At 45.6% G+C, this 21,929-nt stretch overlaps 1 protein-coding gene across 1 annotated transcript in view; it reads left to right on the top strand.

Annotated features, from left to right (window-relative positions):
* The window catches only part of LOC146342256 (interferon-induced very large GTPase 1-like), a 104,105-nt gene that overhangs the window by 47,449 nt on the left and 34,727 nt on the right, over positions 1-21,929 (top strand). The window contains 4 exon segments of the mRNA XM_084806006.1: positions 1,848-2,158; positions 4,514-4,652; positions 15,271-15,581; positions 16,742-16,880. Of these exon segments, the coding sequence (XP_084662132.1) occupies positions 1,867-2,158; positions 4,514-4,652; positions 15,271-15,581; positions 16,742-16,880 (881 nt within the window). The 5' untranslated portion in view covers positions 1,848-1,866.

The raw sequence follows: 21,929 nt of genomic DNA, 5'->3' as shown, positions 1-21,929 counted from the left end.
CAGGACAGCTAGACTGGTGGGGACAAGGGAGAGGGCCTTTTCTGTGGTGGCTCCCACTCTGTGGAACTCCCTCCCTAGGGAACTCCGCCATGTCCCCTCTTTAATGAGCTTCTGTCGTGCATTAAAAACGTGTTTGTTCAGGCAGGCATTTGGGGTGGGTTAGGGTATTTTAGAAAATGTTTTTATTGTAGAATTTTATTGTTTTAAACTGTTTTATTGTATGCTGTACATCACCCAGAGTGGCTGGGTGACCAGTCAGATGGGCAATTAATAAATTTAATAATAAATAATAAATAAAAATAAAATATGATTGGGTAGCGAGCTACCTGAAAGTCCTCCTTTTCCCATATGAGCCTGCTCAGGTGGCAGCGGAGGTGGTGGGGAGTCAGGTTTCTGGGAACAAAGCTCAGAGCACCAGCTCCAAGCTCAGTTCCCATAAACTGAAAAATCCTGTGGCCATCTAGATGCTGTCTAGTGGCCATAGGATTGCACCCTTGGATCCATTTTTCTGTCATGCTTTAATTAAGATGTCATTTTAATCTGTATTTTATTATTGCTAGTCACCTTGAGAGCCATTGTTGGTGGATTGGCGGGATATAAATAAATGAATAAATAAATTGCTATTTTGTTGCCCATTCTCTCTTTGGAGAGATCGTTTTGAGAGCTCTTTGCAGTCAGCTTTTTCACCATCTTATATAATTTGGTGCCGTCCACAAACTCAGCCGCTTCACTGCTCACCCTTGACCCCACATCATCTACAAACAAGTTAAATGACACCAGTCCTTACGGTACAGGTGTTTCCTGGCCCCTGCTGCTTCCTCCATTCCATTCGCTGTTACCCTACACTCCTTTCCCTGCTCTTTAATCAGCCACTGGTCCATACAATTCCTGTTTCTGTTGTTTGTGTGAATAAAACCTTGCCATGTTGTCAACAGGTATCAAGTCTGGTTCACTCATGCAGCAGACGAAGTGGTAGATCTGTGTCTGGGGGACTGACTGCACACTTCAGACTACCGGGCTGTGTGTGTCATGTGATGGAATGCCCCTCCATACAAAAACATTCTCTGCACACAGAAGACAAAGTATCAGGGAGAAGAGTTCTAGCCTAGGGAGCCGTCACCCACGGTCTGAAGCGATGCAGTCCAAAAAGAGGCTTCCCACCTCTTTCTGCTGTTTGTGTGAATGAAGCCTCAAGCCATGCTGGCCCAGGAGTTGCCAGAAGTTTAAGACCCTTTTGGGGTGCCAGATGGTGGGGTCGTTCAGTAATGATGCCTCCTGTCAGAAAGGCAAGTAGCAGAGAAAAAACAAAAGGCCAAACAGAATGAGCATTTACCAGTCCCACAGACTATCTTAGAACAATAAAAGAGACCATGCCTTTCTTCAATAAAAGAAAGAAAAACACTTTTACTCACAAAGATTCTTGCATATACAATGCAGGTACAGCGTAGAGTTTCAAAAGGGTTTGTTCAGTCTATTTTGTGTTCTGATACACCAGCAGGAGCAAAAGAGCAAACGCATGCGCTCCCAGCCATGGTGCAAGTCAGAGGGCGGGGGAGGAAGGGAAGGAGCAAAAGGAAGAAATCACAGGAAACCTCATTGTAGGCAATAGAGATGATCAGGGTTCCAACTGTTGTCCAAAATGTCTGGAGGGCACCCTGTTGCCCACCACTGTCCTATGCCATGGTCCTGATCTCGCTCACAATCTTCCCCCACCTCCACCTATATTTTTTTTTATAAAAAGAAAAAAAGAAAAAATCTAACTGTACAAGGCCAAACTCCATGAATAATGTCAGGTTTTATTTGGAGCTGCTGTCTTTCAAATGAACCAATTGTTTGCTTGTCTTCAGCTGCGCCACCTCGGAAGCCATGGCTGCTGCGAAGAAACCCTCCGATGTTATGCGGGTGGCCAGAGGGAAGTTAGCGGAAATGCTTCTACAAGCCCCAGAAGTGGTCTTGAACGTGGCCAAGTTCCACCAGATCCTCACGCGGGCCGAGGCCTCCTCCCTGACTCGGATAAAGGACCCACCACAGCTGGTAGAAAGCCTGATTGACACAGTGCTGGGAAAAGGAGAATCGGCGCACAAGCAGTTCCTACAGTGTCTGGAAAACCAAGTCTTCCCAAGCCTGCGGCCCATTGCCGAGTACTTAGAAGGTGGTGGTGAGTGATGCTTTCCGGGGATCGTTGGCCGCAGGAGTTTTGTCTGAGGGGAGCGTCGCACAGGGAGCAGCAGCAGCACTGAATTCCCTCCGAGGCTGTTTCTGCACTGGAGCCCTTTAGCGAGGATGGCCCCTGTGAATCGCCCCAAAGGAGGGAATGCATCACCAAAGAGAGGGCAGCAATTGGCATAAAATGTGCATGTGTCAAATTATATGTGTAGATGCAAATGTAGAAATAATTGCTATAATTTAAACAAAATACAGTCAGTCTCACCATAGCATGGAAAACTGACCAGGGCCCAATCTCCGCGGGTGATTTAGTGTGGAGGGAGGGCACTTCAGGGTCGTTTGCGGCACATCATGTTGGGGCCAATCTGCAGCAACCCTGCAGCTTCCCTTGGGAAAAGGTGCCTTTCTGGAAGTCCTTTCAGTGCGTCTTTCTTCCTTAAAGCGGCTCCCTAGTGGTTCTGCTGCAGTGTGCCCGGTCCCCCCGCATTAAATCCTGGGCGTGGTGCTTCTGTGACCTGGCAGTGAGCTGGTCAAGGGGTGAGGCCACCCAGGGCGCTTTTGGACCCAAACTTCCTTCCCACGTAGCACAATGGCGCATTAGTTTGCTTCCTCCGTTCCTAGGCACAAGCCTGTAATGCACTCCTTTCCCAGTCACGCAGTCCCCTGTGTCTCCCCTCCGCAGTCCTTTGCTTTCCCCATTCAGAAGAGTCCCCCGACTGTGTGATTTTCCTGCCTATGTGTGGGGAAGGAGGAGGCTTAGTCTGGGGCCGGGGAAGCCCAGGCAGTTGCCGCCTCTGGCTCCAGAGCTCTTGCAGAGGGAGGCAATTCCAGGCCAGCCCTTTGCCTCCGTGCAGGACCTGGGCGCCTCCTGCCTGCCTGCCCGTCGTCTGTCCCGGGGCTTCAGTATTGCTGCTTCAGTCGGTGGGCGCGAGGGGGGGGAATGAAGAGGGGCACTTTTGTAATTCAAACTTATTTTCAAATATACAAGAGGGGGGAGAGGTGTTGGGTGAACTCGTGGACATTTCTTACCTCTCCCATGAAACTTCCCTGAGCAGGGGAGCATGCAGAGGGGCAGGAGCAAACCTCCCTCATTGGCTGAGCAGCATCTATGGGGTTGATGACATTCACTCAAGCAGAACACAACAGGATAATTTGCTAGCTCATCATCTGTGATCTGGAAATGGAACAAAGGGTATTTAGTGCAGGAGATGCCCTGGAGGTTCACGGCATCATCGAAAGAGCCCGCAAACCTCTGTTACTGAGCCATCTCAACAGCAGGATAAAAGCTCCATGTGAAGAAACCCTATGAACTGTAGCCTTCCCTTAGCCAAGGTTTCCTGTTTGGAATGGTTAAGAGTAGTGCCTGCACCTCTCGGCATTTTTCAAACGCGACCTTTGTTTCCTGAATTTATTTCCTTCTATCCATCAGTCTTTAATTGCTTGTTTCCTTAATCCTTGTCACTTTTAAAATAAATGTGTGTTTTAATTTACTCACTGGAGTCTTAGTGAAACAATGAAAATGTTAATAAAGAGGTTTTTCTGTCTGTACTTGCCAAACTGGTGGGATCCAGACATTCCTGCTGTTCTTTCCCTCCACGATGCAACTGGGGGTGGGGTGGGGGCACAGTAAAAGAACTGCAGAAAAGCAAGGAAGTCTCAAGCTTGGGAATAGCATCCCTTGGGAAGTGCTGGATTTTTAGGCACACACATGCACACACGAAAAAGATGGAGAGACAATCCCAGGCATAAAGACCTGGGTCTCCAGCCACCAAGTGTAGTTTCACCCTAAGGAGGTTCGAAACCAGAATGCTGAATTTAATTTCATATTTTACACACACACACACACAAACTTGCATCAGTGGAAGCTCTCCTTCCCGATGCAAATAGCAGGTGTGTTCCCCCCTGCAGGAATCTGGATGAGGGTTGCAGTGGGGGGCAAAGGGTTAAAGCCCCCCCCCCATTGTTCCACCAGCGTCCCAGTCTGGATCAGCTGCCCTGTGACTGCTGTTTATGTTAAAGATCACACAAATGACATCACCCTGAGTTTGGCACACACATACACACATGAGATCCAAATTAAATGGGTTGGTTGCAATCACATTTAAATTGGACCTATGTTGTACGGTGATTTCTAAACACAGATGTCTGAGGTGGGAGAAACACACTAGTACCTCTCCCTTTGCAGACTTTGGTCCTGAGGCCAGCATATGAGTCATTTTACATAATTTTCTTCTCCCTGTAGCATTTAGCCTCCTTTGTTGCAAACGACACACAGGCCTCATTATTACTAGGGTACAACCAAGTTTGTTTAACTAAGGAAATCTGTTTATCTGTGCTCACATTTTAGCAACAGAGTCATCGTCCTCTGCCACGACTGAGAGCACGACAAACATACCTAGACAACCACCATCTGGAGATCTGTCCCTTTTAGGGGACACAAAAGAGGATCCAGAGGAAGTCCTTTCATCAGGAACATCCACCACAGGGTAATTTCTGTGCTTAAATGGGGCTTCTTCCTCAGTTATCTTTCTTGGCGCTATGTTAGAATCATCGAGTTGGAGGGCTCTTGGGGGGCCATCTAGTCTCAGTGCTTTTCTACACACGGCATATATTTAGTAGCACTTGTCATTCCCTACTCACTGCAGTTAACAAGTTCTTCAGACAACTTCATGACCCTCCAGTTTCGCTTCTGTGTATAAAGAGCCCTTTCTGCAAGTTTTTTTAAAGGAGGAAAAGTTCTATATTTAATTGTAAACATGGAAGAAAATGTTCTTTTTAACTTGTGTATTTGCATGATTCTGCTTTACCACAGTGCCATGTAGAGGTGATCTAGTAGAAGAGCAGGAAAGGAAACGTGCTTCGTATAGTGCTTGGATTTGAATTCTGCAATGAAACCGAATGTAGATACAGCAGACTAACAGCCTCGTATAGAAAAGCTCGATACAAGAAATCCAGTTCCTTGTTGCTTTAAAGATCTGTCAAGTGTAGTGTAGACTTTGGACCTCCTATCCAACAGGGGGCAGTACAGCAACCCATAGTGATGCAAGAAGCACTGGAATGCAGGTTCATGCAGGGGGACAAAAAGTGCAGGGGGCAGTAAGTAGAAAGAAGGATGTGCAAGTAAGTGGGTTATGGGTATTCCTGGGGTTGTTTGATGGAGTGGAATGGCTTTACTATAAGTGTGGGCTTCCAGGTTATCTTTAGTGGGCTCGTAGTAGTTTCCAGCACATGTTCAAGCTTTGGAATGTACTTGAATATGCCACCAGCTATAATATTCAGAGCAGGTGACCCCAGGATACTTTCTAACTCCACACAGCCCTCTACAACCAGATGCCCTCCAGATGTTTTGAACGAGAATTCCTATCAGCCTTAGCCAGCATAGCCACTGGTCAGGGATCATGGGACTTGTAGTCCAAAACATCTGGAGGGCACCATGTTGGGGAAGGCTCCTCTATAGTTTGTTAATACTTCAAAGTTGTATCTCCCTGCCCCCCACGCTTTAAAGATGGCTGGTTGCTATAATATTGCAGGATCAATGCCATTATCATTGTAGCTGGTCTTGGTGTACCATAGTAGCTAAAATGCAGAGTTCTGAATGAGGAAGTCTCCCCAGTTCAAATCTCACCTTTTCATTAATGCACAAGGAGGTTTGGGGCATAGACGCAACAGAGATATAACAGTACTTACCTATTTTACAGGGTTGTTGTAAGGATGATTGCGATAATAGCTGCAAAAGGCTTTGGAAACTCAGAAAATGCTATGGAATCGCCAAGTATCCACACCGTACTGCACTTACGGCAGTGAATCCTTGGAGACTGAGCTGGTCTGACGGCACCAGAAGTTCCACTTACTCAGGGAGCAAAGTTGTCAGCCACGAAAGGGTCACAGTCCATAAGAACGGAAGAAGAGCCCTGCTGGCTCAGACCAAGGGCCCATCCAGTCCAGCATTCTGTTCACACAGTGGCCAACCAGCTGTTGACTAGGACCCCACAAGCAGGACACCAGTGCGACAGCACTCCCCCGCCCATGTTCCCCAGGAACTGGTGTAGATAGGAATACTGCCTCTGATACTTGAGGTCGCACATAGTTATCAGAACTCGTAGCCTTTGATAGAAAAATGTCTCCCTATCTACAGCCTCCATACCATGCATAATTCTGTAGAACTCTATCATGTCTTTCCTTTAACCTCCTTTTTTCCAAGCTAAGCAAGCCCAGCTCCCTTGTTTATCTTAGCTGCCCTTTTCTTCACTTTTTCCAGTGCTACAATATATTTCTTTAGGTATGGTGACCAGAACTGTACAGAGTACTCTATATGTGGCTGCACCATAGATTTGTATCAAGGCAGTATGATATTGGCAGTTTTATTCTCAATTCCTTTTCTAATTATGCTTAAAGACAGTTTACCTTTCTTACAGTGGCTTCACACTGGACTGACGTTTTCAAAAAACCATCCACCACAACCCCAAGATCTCTTTCTTGGTCGATCACCACTAGTTCAGACCCCATCAGGTTATCTTTGAAGTTGAGATTTTTTGCCCCAATGTGCATCACTTTACAATTGCTTACGCTGAACCTCATTTGCCATTTGGATGCCTATTCTCCCAGTTTGGAGAGATCCTTTCGGAGCTCCTCACAATCCCTTTTTGTTTTAACCTCGCTAAATAATTTGGTGTCATTGACAAACCTGGCCACTTCATTGCTCACTCCTAATTCCAGATCATTTATGAACAAGTTGAAAAGCTTTGGTCCCAAAACAGATTCCTGTGTAACCCTGCAATGTTGACTTCCCCCCCATTGGGAGAATTTACGATTTATTCCTACTCTTTGCTTTCTGTTATTTAACCAGTTAATGATCCATAAGAGGACCTCTCCTCTTATTCCATAGCTGCTAAGTTTGCTCAGGAGTCTTTGGTGAGAGACTTTGTCAAAAGCCTTTTGGAAGTCCAAGTAAACAATGTCTACTGGATCACCCCTGTCTACATGTTAATTGACACTTTCAATGAACTCTAAAAGGTTAGTGAGACAGGACTTACCTTTATGAAAGCCATGTTGATTCTTTTTCAGCAGGACTTATCCTTCTATATGCTTACTGATTTTATATTTAATAATTCCTTCAACCAATTTCCCTGGAACAGATGTTAAGTTAACCGGCCTGTAATTTCCCGTATCCCTTAAAAAAAATTGGTGTTACATTGGCCATCTTCCAGTGCTCTGGTACAGAGGCTGATCTTAGGGACATGTTGCATATTTTGGTTGAATGAATTAATTAATTACTTTATTGAATAAGTCTTCTAACCATGTCAAATATAATAATAGAGGAGGGAAGAGTTGAAAAGAAGACTTTACATTAAAATTAGTAACATTACATTAGAATTAAACATTACATTAAAATCAAATCGTTACATTGACATTAAAACATTATAATAAAAAGCACTAAAAGGACTAAAAAATCCCAAAAACTAGCGAGGCATAAAAACAGCAATAAATAAAGCCCACACATTCATTTGAATCTATCAGCCAGACTTTTCCAATTGTTTTTTCCTTATACTGGCTGCCTTGATTGCAAAAAGGGAACCCTCTGGGACACAAAGAAATTTCAGCCTCGTAAATGAACCATTTATCCTTCACTGACCAGTTTCTCATGTGGGTCAGGAATAAGACTAAATAGTGTTCCCTTCAACTTGAGTACAGATGACATTCAAGTAAATAGTGTGCCGAATCTTCAATTACAGAGCTACCACATATGCATAGTCTGTCATTCAATGGGATGCCTCTGAATCTTCCCTTGTAGTATCATTATATCCATAATTTCACATCGTAAATGTGTAAAGGCTTCACGCTGGTCCCTGTTCAGACCAAAAAACAGGTATTTCTATTCACTGAATTGAGATTTGGCTATGGCTAACCACTTCATTGCCCTTGAGTTCGACAGGGCAGCTATATCCAACTGGGCTCCAATATCTAAAATCCTTAACTTGACTACATTTCTTAAACTGGTGCTTGGGATACTTAAAATGTTCAAACTGAAACCATAGCTTGGTAACATCTTTGTGAAGTTATGAAGCCATGAAGTTTGCAAGGTTTTAACCATCTGCTCTTGAAGACACTTCCTTGGAAGCCTGGCTACACTCATCAGGCCCACTTTGAACCAGTAATTAAATAGCCTGAGATGTATTTGATCTAAAACTGCCATGATTCCGAGTTCAGTTCTGAGCACGTATGCTAGGCAGGCTGATGATACCCCTAAGATCCGGCAGAGGAAGCAATTTTGGACCCTTTCTATTTTCTTGCCATTGGACAATCCCCAAATGTCTGCACCATATGTTGACACTGGCAGACCTTTTGCCTTGTACACATCGAGGACTGGCAAAAGAGAACTGGGTTGTCTATAGTCAGGAGCCTATTCAAAGACTGGGCACAAGCAGTTGCTTTCAGCTTGTTTCCCTTTAGGTGCAGGGCCCAGGCTCCTGCAGAGGTAAACACTAAATGTAGGTAAATATAGGATTCCACCTATTCAATTTCATTAGAGTCCAAAAACTACTTATATTGTTTCTTTTTCTTGCAAATATTAGCACTTCTGATTTCTTGCTATGAATTACTAAGAGAGCAATCCTATGGCCGCTAGACACTGTCTAGCTTGCCACAGGATATGCTCAGTTCCAGGAACCAATGTTGGAGCCCGCGTTCCGAGGTTGGTTCCTGGAAAACCGACCGCCCCTCTCGTCCACGCTGCCTCGGAGGCAGTGTGGAGAAGCCTCGTCCTCCACACTCACAAGAAGAGTGTGGAGCAACTGAAAAGGGGTGGAGCTGGGGGGCGTTCCGGAGCAGGGAGAGCACAGCTGTGTGTACGACACATCCAATGTGTCATATGGCAGCTTCCTCTCCTGGTCCTCCCCCCCCCCACCACCAGACAGCCGAAAACATCTGTCTAGCGAAAAATAGCAAGGCAGGAGAGGCATGGAGAGAACAATCCCCCTGCGCCTCTCCTGCCTTGCTTTGGATAGGTGGTCACCTCTGAGGTCAGAGGCGGCCGCCTATCTAGTTAGGATTGCGCTCTAAGTCATTATCCCTACAATAGGTGCTAAATTTCCTCAATAACCTACGGAGACCAACCTGTGTAGTGGATAACAAAATCATATCGTCTGCATATAAAGGAATGTTCACACATTTGTCCAGGACCTTTGGCATATGAAACTCTTGACAATGAACTTGTCAAGGGCTCCTTGGAGGCCTCTCTCAGTCTAATCCAGTAGCCAAGTCTAGACACAGACAAAGGGATTATTTTCAGAGCTTTATTCCTCTTTTACAACTTAACAACTCTACTGTTAGCAACTAGATATGAGCAGCAGAGTACCTATGCCCTACGTTGGAACAGTTGGTCCCCGTTTGAAGGAGAATCACTGGCAGACCCTGAACTTATGGGCTAGGGAGAGTCCCTCCTCTTTTCCCTTGGGTCCTCTGGGCGCAACCGTTGTTTGCGCACCAACCAGGCACTATGCCTCCTTTCTGCGCCCTCCATTTGGCGCTGCTCCCTGCGTCGGCGTCGCGCGTCCAGCAAGTCTGCTTCCCGCTCACTCTCACTCCCGGGACTGCTATCTATGCCAGGAATGCCGGTGGGAGGAATCTCTGTCAGCTGTTGGCCCTGGGAAGGATGAGCGCGCTCCTCTCCCAGGAGCGGCTCCTCTTCCTCAGAGTCAGAAATACTCTGGGATTCTATGGGCTCAGTGTCCACCCTGACAGAACTGTTGAGACTATGTCATTGATGTAAACATTAAAAAGGAAAGGAGTGAGAATGCAACCCTGTCGAACTCCTTTGCTTCTGGGGATTTAATTTGTTAAAGCTTGATTCACCCCAGTTCTAACTTTTAAGCTAGTGTTCATATAGAGAGCCTTTATAAGATAAAGAAGTATCTGACGGATATTTGTTTTGGCCAGTTTTTCCCAGAGAAGATTTCTGTTTGTTGAATCAAAGGCAGTGCTTAGGTCAATGAATGCAGTGAAAAGCTGTCCCCTTTTGTTGCATATTTTGATATCAGATGGGATAGGATGAAGCAGTTGTCCATCGTGGACCTTCCTTATCTAAAATCAGCTTGTTGTTCTATTAAAATAGAGTTTTGTTCTGCCCAATCCTCTAGTTTCTGATGAAGGAATTTAGCATAAAATTTTGCAGGGATATCAATTAGGCTAATAGGCCTATAGTTCCTGGGATCCCCACGATCGCCTTTTTTAAATAAGGGAACTATCATGTTGAGTTTCCATCCAATGGGTATACGGCTGGTATTACTTATGTGACTAAACAAGCCCACTAAAACATTCGCCCACCAATCAACGGTATCTTTAAAAAGTTCTGGTGGTAGAAGGGCTTCTTCAGGTGCTTTATTTTGCTTTAATGGGTGGATAAGGGGCTTTATTTCCTGCATTGCAATTGAAGGCCATTTGAGGAAGGCATCGATATTCTTGGGGATGTTTTCCACATAATTTATTCCTCTTTTGCCTTGTCCTTAAATAATTCAAAGTAAAAATCTTTCCACCCTTTGGCAGAAATGGGAATCTCAGCATGGCAGTTGGATACACTAAGTCTAGCTGAAACCAATTGCCCAAAACTTGCTGATTTTTTATTTCTGGCCTCCTGCTCTAATTCTGCCCAACTTTTTGCATAATAGTTAACTTCCTTGGTCGCAATTAATTTCTTGTACTTTCGCCTAAGATTAAGCATGAGTCTGTTCGCTCCGCTGTCATGGGAGTCTCATACAATTCTAATTAGTTTTCTCGCACACTTCCTCAACTCTCTACACTCTGCATCAAACCAAGTAGATTTTTTATTCCTTGGCCCATTACGGCTAACCATAGTTAACAACCAGGGTTTAATATATAGACATATTGTGTCATAAGTGTGCAGGATAGAGTTGACATTCGTGCAGATCAGGTCTCCCAGAACTCTTCCCTCAGTTGAACCCAAAAAGGACTTGAACATCAGGGTATCCACCTGTTGCCATCTTAATCTTTTCTCATTTACTATTTCTGACCTGCATGCTACATACTTATCTGACTGGGACACTGGTCTCTGGTCGAAGTCTAGAATTAACTGTGTTGAAATGGGCTGATGATCGCTCTCTTCTCTTATGTTCACCATAATTCCAGGGAACAGGTGAACATTTTGTCTGGATACACAGATGTAATCTATAACACTAGCAGCAGAATGTGTAAGGTATGTATATGGATAGGGAAACCTAGAATCGCTGGGACCTAAAATCTGGAGCCCAAATTTATATGTTAACTCAATCAGGCACTGACTGGCATTAGTTGCTTTCTTATCTTTAGAAGACCAACAATACATTTCCTGGAGGTCTTCTTGGAGTCCCCACATCTCTGCAGAATGAGCCAGATTAGAATAAATTCTGGCATTAATATTGTCCATCATGATAATTAGGGCGTTCGGAAAACTTGTGCCTAGTTCTTCCATCATGTGCTCTAAAAGAGTCCAGGCATTATGTGGGTAGTGCTGGGAATTAACTGGCAGCATGTAGGTATTCGCTAATATTAGGGTTAGTCTTGGGGTTGTTAGCTTGTCATATAGTTTTGGGGAGCCATATTATTCTACAACCGCTCACCTGTCCAACCCAGATCTTCTTTAATGAGTATCACTAAACCACCCACTGCTCTTCTCTTCTCTTTAATTTTTTGAGCAGGTTCAAGCCAGGTTGTATAGCCTGAGAGTAAATTCTCATTATTTGTGAGCCATGTTCCTTGGAGGGCGATGATGTCAAAATTACATAGGAATTCCAACAAATCCTCACCCTGCTGACAGGCCCTCCAACCAGCAATAATCCATGAGAGGAATTTAACTGGCCAACTAACAAAAGCCTGCTTATGGCTGTTAAAATGCACTTGCAGAGGGAAGCAGGCAGGCATCAGGTCCCCCATCCAGGTATCGATGAGGTCACTGTGTCATCCCATTTTATCTGACCTTGCTGGCTAGCTAGTATATTGAATGTCTTCAACTTCAAGACAAATCAATTCATCCTTCAGTGGACTTAATAAATTACATTTGATCTTATTGGATGAATAATATAGGATTTAGGAGGTTCTGGCTCACTGGGCAGCATGTCACAACCCAGCTCCCCATCATCCAGATACCTCATTGCTTGCCAGTCTGCACTACATAAATCAACGTAGTTTTTAAGCATGGGTGCAGTATGTTTACTTTTAGTTTGGTTCATAACCAAAATATTATCATGGCTCCTTTTCTTTGAATTACTTGTTGGGGCCCCAGCTTGCCTGCCATTACCTGCAGCCACAGCTAACGACAACTTCCCCTTCTCACCATCACCACTTATGTTGCAGGAGTGTATTTCCCTTAAATAATAGCTCAGTAAGCCTAGCCTTTCCAAGATCTCTGCCTGTGCAAAACCTGGCAAGGCCCTAAAAGAATTCAGGGGGACTTTCCCCTCTGGGATGAACAGTCCGGCACTTTCAGACTCAGTTTGCTGCAATTCAGGTACAGGGGCTAATTTATGCCATGTTGATCCCCGATTCCCTGCTTGAGTGGAAGGTAAATTGGGCATATGGGGCCAGTTTAAATCAATAAGATTGTCAGTATTGTCTACAGTTACCAACTCATTATCTTTAGGTCTCCTATCTGTAACATCATGTAAGGAAGCTGGAGGTACCTGATTTTCAAAGAATGTTACTAAAACTACATCGTTTACTAAGAAGGCCTCTTTCGCTCTATAAATAAGGCTAACTATGCCCCGATCTCTAAATGTAACAAGTGCACAAGCTCTTGCTCCATCACAATACAAATATTCTATATGCACAGTATCATTAGGATACAAAATTCTTGGAAGAACCCATTCACAAGCTGCAGGAGGTATAAAACACAGGATGACTGATCAAGAAAGCCCCTAGGTTTGGGATAATTTGCAAACACCAGCTTTTGAGGAATCATCACCAGATTCCAGGTGGTTCTTAGTCTTGAGTCTTGCGGAGGCTCTAAGGGGTAAGAAGAAGTGCCCAAATAGAAGGGAAAGACGACATCTTTCAATTTTCCCCAGGTCTTGCAGAGAACATCTTCCCAGGGGTCTTGCCTCAGTTCTGAGTCCTGCACGCTAGTCACGTTGCTCTGAACTGGATCAATTTCAACGGTCCTCTGATGGGAGCAATCTTTAATCAACCCAGTATTCCTTTTTCTTTTCTTTTTTCTGTTTCGCACCCTCCTTCAGAGATGACATGCTGGAATCCGTTTTTGCAGTTGTATCCAACAAATCAAACAACTTCTGGAAATCCTTTTTCCGACAACACCAAACTTTTTTCTCCTGCTTTTTAAACTTTTTAATATTTTTACTTTTCTTCTGTTTCTTATGGGCCCCTTTTTGCTCCACTTTATCTGCTTCAAGATGACTCTTTGGGAATTTAATTAACGTCCCAACGGACAGCTCATTTTGGGCTTTGCTGTTATCGTTTCTTTTTCCCCCTGGCCCCTCTGCTGCAATCTGAAATTATCATTCAGAGTTGTTAGCAGTGCTTTACGTTGTGCTAAAAAGTTTTTAATGAGGACTAGTTTGTTAACTATCATTAAAAGCTGTCCTATTTGGTGGTCGCCTTCTTCAGTTTTTTCCATTTGCATACAGGTTGAATTGTGATTCTTCCTTAAGGCATTAGCTGTATGCTTGGGCATTTGACTTTCCAGAAATTCTTCCACCTCTTCTATTTTAATTGCTGGCTCAGCCTCGTCCTCCATCGGTGATTCTTTTGTTACGGTGTAAATCTCGGTGAGAGCCAGCTCAGAGGCCAGGTCCTTCGAGGGCCTCGTAAATCTAGGCTCTTGTAGGGCTCTTTTAAGGTCCACTGACCAATTCAGCATAGTATGTATGTTCAGGCAAGAGACCATCCCGTGTCAATTCGCATGGCTTCACCACTTCCTCCTCCAGCTTAAAGAACTGTGTGATTTTAACTTGTCTTTTCCAAGGTTCTAGGGGGCAGTTCTGTATACAAGGGATGAGTCCTAGATCTTTATAGGTCTTTCTTGTAAATACCATGCTCCCTATCGTCAATACTGCTTGGCACAGTCCACCAACCAGAGTGCGGCTTAATTAGGGTGGCTTATTCAGTTCTTTATATTTCTTACCTTCTTACACCCCTGACTCCCCAGCTGACTCTCGCACTGCTAAAGCAAACAAAACAGCCAAAGCAGATAAGAACTGTGGGGAGATTCCTTGTTGCGTTGTGGTTTTGAAGCGGCTGTTGGGGATGGAAGGTTGGTTCTGCCTGCAAAGTTCAGTTCTGATAGGAAAAAATAAAGATAAGAGATAAAAATACAAACATTAGCAACCCACCTAAAATTAAAAGAAAGTTAAAACAAACAGCAGAACTGAGGTAAAAGGCAACTACTCAAGTTGCCCCTTCCATTTTGAATAGCATATTTTGGTTAGAAGATCCGCAATTTCATATTTGAATTCTTTAAGAACTCCAGGATGGATACTGTCTGGGCCCAGTGATTTATTTACTTTGAACTGGTCAATAAGGTTGAGAACTTCATCTTTTGTCACCACTCTTTGCCTCAGTTCCTCAGACTCCCTTCCTGAAAGTGGCAGTTCAGGCACAGGTATCTGTCCTATGTATCTTCTGCAGTGCAGTCCCAATCCGTACTGGCGCCTCGCACCTGTTATTTGCAATGGAAGGAAAGTGCCCATCGTTGCCGCTAGGTACTTTCCTTCCACTGAAACAGCATGTGCAGCGGAGGGCGAATTTTGACTGGGACTGGGGCAGGGGGAAAGGATTAAAGCCCCTTCCCCCTATAGCAGGGGTAGACAACCTGGTACCCTCCAGAGATTTTGGACTCCAACTCTCAGAAGCCCCAGCCAGCATGACCAGGGGTCAGGGATTATGGGAACTGTAGTAAAAAACTTCTGGAGGGCTCCAAGTTGCCTGCCCCTGCCCTATGCCATGGTCCTGATCCGGCTCACAATCCTCCCCACCTGCACTTATATGTCCTTTTTATAAGAATAAAAAATCTAACCATACGAGGCCAAACACTATGAATAATGTCATGTTTTGTTTGGAGCTGCTGTCTTTCAAATGAACCAATTGTGTGCTTGTCTTCAGCTGCGCCACCCCGGAAGCCATGGCTGCTGCGAAGAAACCCTCCGATGTTATGCGGGTGGCCAGAGGGAAGTTAGCAGAAACACTTCTAACCGCCCCAGAAGTGGTCTTGAACGTGGCCAAGTTCCACCGGATCCTCACGCGGGCCGAGGCCTCCTCCCTGACTCGGATAAAGGACCCACCGCAGCTGGTAGAAAGCCTGATCGACACAGTGCTGGGAAAAGGAGAATCGGCGCACGAGCAGTTCCTACAGTGTCTGGAAAACCAAGTCTTCCCGAGCCTGCGGCCCATTGCCGAGTACTTAGAAGGTGGTGGTGAGTGATGCTTTCCGGGGATCGTTGGCCGGGGAGTTTTGTCTGAGGGGAGCGTCGCACAGGGAGCAGTAGCGGCACTGAATTCCCTCCGAGGCTGTTTCTGCACCGGAGCCCTTTAGTGAGGATGGCCCCTGTGAATCGCCCCAAAGGAGGGAATGCATCGCCAAAGAGAGGGCAGCAATTGGCATAAAATGTGCATGTGCCAAACTATATGTGTAGATGCAAATGTAGAAATAATTGCTATAATTTAAACAAAATACAGTCAGTCTCACCATAGCATGGAAAACTGACCAGGGCCCAATCTCCGTAGGTGATTTAGTGTGGAGGGAGGGCACTTCAGGGTCGTTTGCGGCACATCACGTTGAGGCCAATCTGCAGCAACCCTGCAGCTTCCCTCTGGGAAAGGTGCCTTTTTGGAAAGTCCTTTCAGTGCGTCTTTCTTCCTTAAAGCGGCTCCCGAGTAGTTCTGCTGCAGTGTGCCCGGTCCCCCCGCATTAAATCCTGGGCGTGGTGTTTCTGTGACCTGGCAGTGAGCTGGTCAAGGGGTGAGGCCACCCAGGGCGCTTTTGGACCCAAACTTCCTTCCCACGTAGCAGAATGGCCCATTAGTTTGCTTCCTCCGTTCATAGGCACAAGCCTGTAATGCACTCCTTTCCCAGTCACGCAGTCCCCCGTGTCTCCCCTCCGCAGTCCTTTGCTTTCCCCATTCAGAAGAGTCCCCTGACTGTGTGATTTCCTGCCTATGTGTGGGGAAGGAGGAGGCTTAGTTCGGGGCCGGGGAAGCCCAGGCAGCCACCGCCGCCTCTGGCTCCAGAGCTCTCGCAGAGGGAGGCAATTCCAGGCCAGCCCTTTGCCTCTGTGCAGGACCTGGGCGCCTCCTGCCTGCCTGCCCGTCGTCTGTCCCGGGGCTTCGGTACTGCTGCTTCATAGACCATGGGCGCGAGGGGGGCGCATGGTTGCCCCCACCAGTGCTCCATTTGTGTCTCCAGTAACTTCCCTTCTTCTTGCTTGTAAACATTTTTTGTTTCACCTGCTACACTTTTACATGATTTTCTTTTCCCTGTAGCGTTTCAACTCCATTGTTGCAAATGACACACAGGCCTCTTTATTACCAAGTTTGTTTAACTAAGGAACTCTGTTTATCTCTGCTCACTTTTTAGCAACAGAGTCATCGTCCTCTGCCAAGATTGAGAGCACGGCCAACATGCTGGGACACCCACCTCCTGGAGATCTGTCCCTTTTAGGGGACACAAAAGAGTATCCAGAGGAAGACCTTTCATCAGGAACATCCACCACTGGGTAATTTCTCTGCTTAAAAGGGGCTTTTCCCTCAGTTATCTTTCTTGCTATGTTAGAATCATAGAGTTCAAGGGCTCTGGGGGCAGGGGGGACATCTAGTCTAAGTGCTTTTTTACACAAGGCGTGTATTTAGCGCTCGTCGTTCCCTAGTCATGGTTGTTTACAAGTTCTTTTGACAACATCATGACCTTCCAGGTTTGCTTCTGTGTCTAAAGAGTACGTTCCGCAGGTTATTTTTTAAGGAGGGAAAGTTCTGTATTTAATTGTAAACACGGAAGAAAATGGGGCTTTTTTACTTGTGTATGTGCATGATTCTGCTATACCACAGTGCCACCTAGAGGTAATGTAGTGGAAAAGCAGGAAAGGAAAGGCTGTTTGTATAGTGCTTGGATCTCAATTCTACGATGAAACTGAAAGTAGATACAGCGGATTAACATCCTCATATTGAAAAGCTCTATACAGGAAATCCAGTTCCTTGTTGCTTTAAAGATCTGTCAAGTGTGGTGTAGAGTTTAGACCACCTATCCAACAGGGGGCAGTGCAGCCCATAGTGACGCAATAAGCACTGGAATGCAGGTTTGTGCAGGGGGACAATAATGGCAGTGAGGCAGTAGCTAAAAGGAAGGATATGCAAGAAAGTGTGTTACAGATATTCCTGGGGTGGTTTGATGGAGTGGAATGGCTTTACTATAAGTGTGGGCTTCCAGGTTATCTTTAGTGGGCTCGTAATTGTTTCCAGCACATTTTCAAGCTTCGGAATGTACTTGAGTATGCCACCAGCTATAGATATTCAGAGCAGGTGACCCCAGGATCCTTTCTGACTCCACGCAGCCTTCCCCAACCTGATGGCCTCCAGATATTTTGAACCAGAATTCCCATCAGCCCCAGCCAGCATAGCCATTGGTCAGGGATGATGGGACTTTTAGTCCAAAACATCTGGAGGGCACCATATTGGAGAAGGCTCCTCTATAGTTTGTTAATACTTCAAAGTTGTATCTCCCTGCCCCCCACGTTTTAAAGATGGCTGGTTGCTATAATATTGTAGGATCAATGCCATTATCATTATAGCTGGCCCTGGTGTGCCATAGTAGCTAATATGCAGAGTTGTGAACGAGGGAGTCTCTCCCCAGTTCAAATCTCACCTTTTCATTAATGCACAAGGAGTTTTGGAGCGTACATGTAAGAGTGATATAATAGTACTGACCTTTCTTACAGGGTTATTGTAAGGATGGTTGAGAAAATAGCTGCAAAAGGCCCTGGAAACTCAGAAAATGCTGTGGAATCACCAAGTATCCACACTGTACTGCACTCGTGGCAGTGAAGCCTCAGAGACTGCTTTAGCTGGTCTGATGGCACCAGATGTTCTCAGGGAGCAAAGCTGTCAGCCATGAAAGGGTCACAGTCCATAAGAACGGAAGAAGAGCCCTGCTCGATCAGATCAAGGGTCCATCCAATCCAGCATTCTGTTCAGACAGTGGCCAACCGGCTGTCGACCAGGACCCCACAAGCAGGGCAGAAGTGCAACAGCACTCCCCTGCCCATGTTCCCCAGCAACTGGTGTACACAGGCATCCAGTCTCTGATACTGGAGGTCGCACATAGCCATCACAACTAGTAGCCATTGATAGCCTTCCTCTCTAGGAATTTGTCCAGCCCCCTTTTAAAGCCATCCAAATTGGTGGCCATCACCACATCTTGTGGTAGCAAATTCCATAGTTTAAGTACGTGCTGTGTGAACATGTCCTTCCTTTGATCTGTCCTGAATCTCCCACCAACCAGTTTCATGGGTTGACCACACGCTCTAGTAAGATGAGAGAGGGAGAAAAATGTCTCCCTGTCCATATTCCCCACAGCATGCATCATTTTGTAGTTCTCTATCATGTCTCCCCTTACCCTCCTTTTTTCCGAGCTAAACAAGCCCAGCTGTTGTAACATTCCCTCATAGGGGAGATGGTCCAGCCCCTTGTTCATCTTAGTTGCCCTTTTCTGCACTTTTTCCAGCACTAGAATATATTTCTTTAGGTATGGTGTCCAGAACTGTACGGAGTATTCTAAGTGTGGTCGCACCACAGATTTGTATACAGGCAGTATGATACTGGCAGTTTGATTTTCAATTCCTTTTCTAATTATGCCTAACATGAAGTTTACCTTTCTTACAGTAGCTGCACACTGGGCTGACGTTTTCATTAGGGCTGTGCATTGCTTCGGTTCTGCATCTGAACACCGAAGCAAATCGAGGTGCTTCGGTGGTGCCTCAGTGAGATCTGAAGCAAATGAGACCAGCACCGAGGCAGTCCAAAAGGAAGCGGGTCACAGCCAAAGCATCTCGGTCTGCCTCGGAGATTCAGAGCTATTCTGATGCCTTCTGAAGGCCAGACAGCCTGTCTTCAAATGTATCCACCAGTGAAAGATCAGGGAGGGGGAGAAGGGGGGGGGGAGTGAGCTTTGGCAAATGGCAACCCTAGTTGCCAAATTAGGGCTGAACTTAACCCAGCAGTCTTCAATCAGTGACAGTGGTGCAGGACCGGGGGAGGGAATATTGTATACATTGGAGAAAAGCCTGCATTTGTTTCATTGCTAGAGAGAGTGTTGGTTAGAGAGCTTAGAGTTGGTTAGTTGGCTCGATCTGTGGTGTGTGTTTGTGTGTGCGCGTTGTACTGCCGCTTTGTAGTGCTTCTTCTTTCCCACCCAGCCCTTCTCAAGTTAACTATTCCCTTTCTTTGTTTTCTAGATTATTTCTTTAAAAAAACCAAGAACATTTTAAAAGCACTTTAGTTTCCTCCTTTCCTTGCCTTGTTCTTTGGTTCCCCTCCCTTTGCCCGTCTGAACTATTCAACCATTCTTATTTGCCTGCCCGCCCTTTCTTTCTTTCTTTCTTTCTTTCTTTCTTTCTTTCTTTCTTTCTTTCTTTCTTTCTTTCTTTCTTTCTTTCCTTCCTTCCTTCCTTCCTTCCTTCCTTCCTTCCTTCTATATTCTTTATAAAAATAGAAGAAAAATTTAAAAAGTAGTTTAGTTGCCTTGCCTTGCCTTGTTCTTTGCCTCACCCCTCACCCCCGTTCTGAATGCAACTCTTTCTTTGTAGTTTTCCCTGTCTTCCTTGGGCCCTTGGCAGATCATTATCCCCCGCCCCCATATATTCCTTTCCTTGTTTTTGCCTCTCTCCCTGCCCTGCCCTCCCGGCACCCTTCTCAGTTCCTTTATTCCTCCCCCCCCACCACCATTTTTTTTAAAAAAACCTTTTCTTTGCTTTACATAGTTCTGTATTTGCTTTTCTTTTGCTTGCGCGCATGTGTGTGCGTGTGTGTGTGTGTGTGTGCTTGTGTTGTGGTCAAGCAAACAGTGTGTGGCAAAGCACTACGCACAAGTCCACATCTCAAAATACCATGGGCAAAGCACTACACACATAACATCTATTATTTAAATAATACTACACTGTGTGGCAAAGCAAGCCCAGCATGAGGCATCTTCGGGGTCTTGGCAGGGGCAGAGGTGGGCGAGGTGCTGTTGCAACTAGCAGCACTGGTAGCCAAGCTGGCTCTCAAGTCCGGATAGTGCATCCTGGTGTAAGGCAGCGGAGTGCGGGCTTGTGTTGTTTGTTTCTGGCCCAGTCCAACTCAGAACTTAGGATCTTCCATATTTCGTTGAATATGCCCTTAGTGGGCTTGTTTGTTTGTCTCTGGCCTCAGTCCGGTCCAGTCCAACTGAGAACTCACCATCATCTATATTTCAGTCAGTGTGCCCACTTTGCAGGCCTGGTTTGTTTGTTTTCGTCCTCACTTCAGTCTGGACGACTATTGCGTATTTGCACCCCGCTGCACCCATGGGTCTCTCCCTTTCTCTGCCTGCCTGCCTCTGTCAGCCTCTGCTTGCCCGCCTGCCCTGTTCCCCGTGCCCTGTGCCTGGGTGAAATAGCTGGGCTTAGTGGCTTTGAAGCCATGGGCCTATTGCATATTTGCAGCCTGCTGCATCCATGGGTGTCTCTCTCTCTCTCCACCAGCCATGTGCCAGCGACTTTGCCAATAGCTGCCTCTCTGCCTCCTCTGCCAGCCTGCTTTCCCATTCAGCTAAGGAGAGCCTGAGGTCATCCAGCTGAAGCTGTAGTACTAGGGGAGAGGGATTATATTATATTATATTATATTATATTATATTATATTATACTACCAATACCAGCTAAAGCCTTTGATTGTGTGGATCACAACAAACTGGCAAATTCTGAAAGAGATGGGGGTACCAGACCACCTTACCTGTCTCCTGAGAAACCTGTACGAGGGTCAAGAAGCAACAGTAAGAACCAGACATGGAACAACCGATTGGTTCAAAATTGGGAAAGGAGTACGACAAGGCTGCATATTGTCTCCCTGCTTATTTAACTTATATGCAGAGTATATAATCAGAGTATATAAGTTAAATAAGACTGCAAGGAGGTCAAATCAGTCCATCCTAAAGGAAATCAACCCTGAGTGCTCATTGGAAGGACAGATAATGAAGCTGAAGCTCCAATATTTTGGCCACCTAATGCGAAGAGAAAACTCCCTGGAAAAGACCCTGATGCTGGGAAAGACTGAAGGCAAAAGGAGAAGGGGACGGCAGAGGATGAGATGGCTAGATAGCATCACGGATGCAATGAATATGAACTTGAGCACGCTCCGGGAGAGAGCGCAGGACAGGAAGGCCTGGCGTGCTATGGTCCATGGGGTCACGAAGAGTCGGACACGACTGAACGACTGAACAACAACAAATTGTTATATTGTGGTTTTAATGTTCTATATATTTTAAATTGTTTTATTGTGTGTTGTTTGGTTTTAGTTTTTGTGAACCGCCCAGAGAGCTTCGGCTATTGGGCGGTATAGAAATAAATAAATAAATAAATAAATAATCCCTGACCCCTGGCCATGCTGGCTGGGGCTTCTGAAAGTTGGAGTCCAAAATGTCTGGAGGGCACCAGGTTGCCTACCCCTGCTATAGGGGGAGGGGGCTTTAATCCTTTCCCCCTGCCCCAGCCCCAGTCAAAATCCCCCCTCCCCTGCACATGCTGTTTTAGTGGGAGGAA

Source organism: Heloderma suspectum, chromosome 6, assembly GCF_057233095.1.
Source record: "Heloderma suspectum isolate Gila_16-S chromosome 6, 16-S_ref, whole genome shotgun sequence".
Taxonomy (NCBI): Eukaryota; Metazoa; Chordata; class Lepidosauria; order Squamata; family Helodermatidae; genus Heloderma; species Heloderma suspectum.
This window is presented reverse-complemented; position numbering and strand designations above follow the sequence as displayed.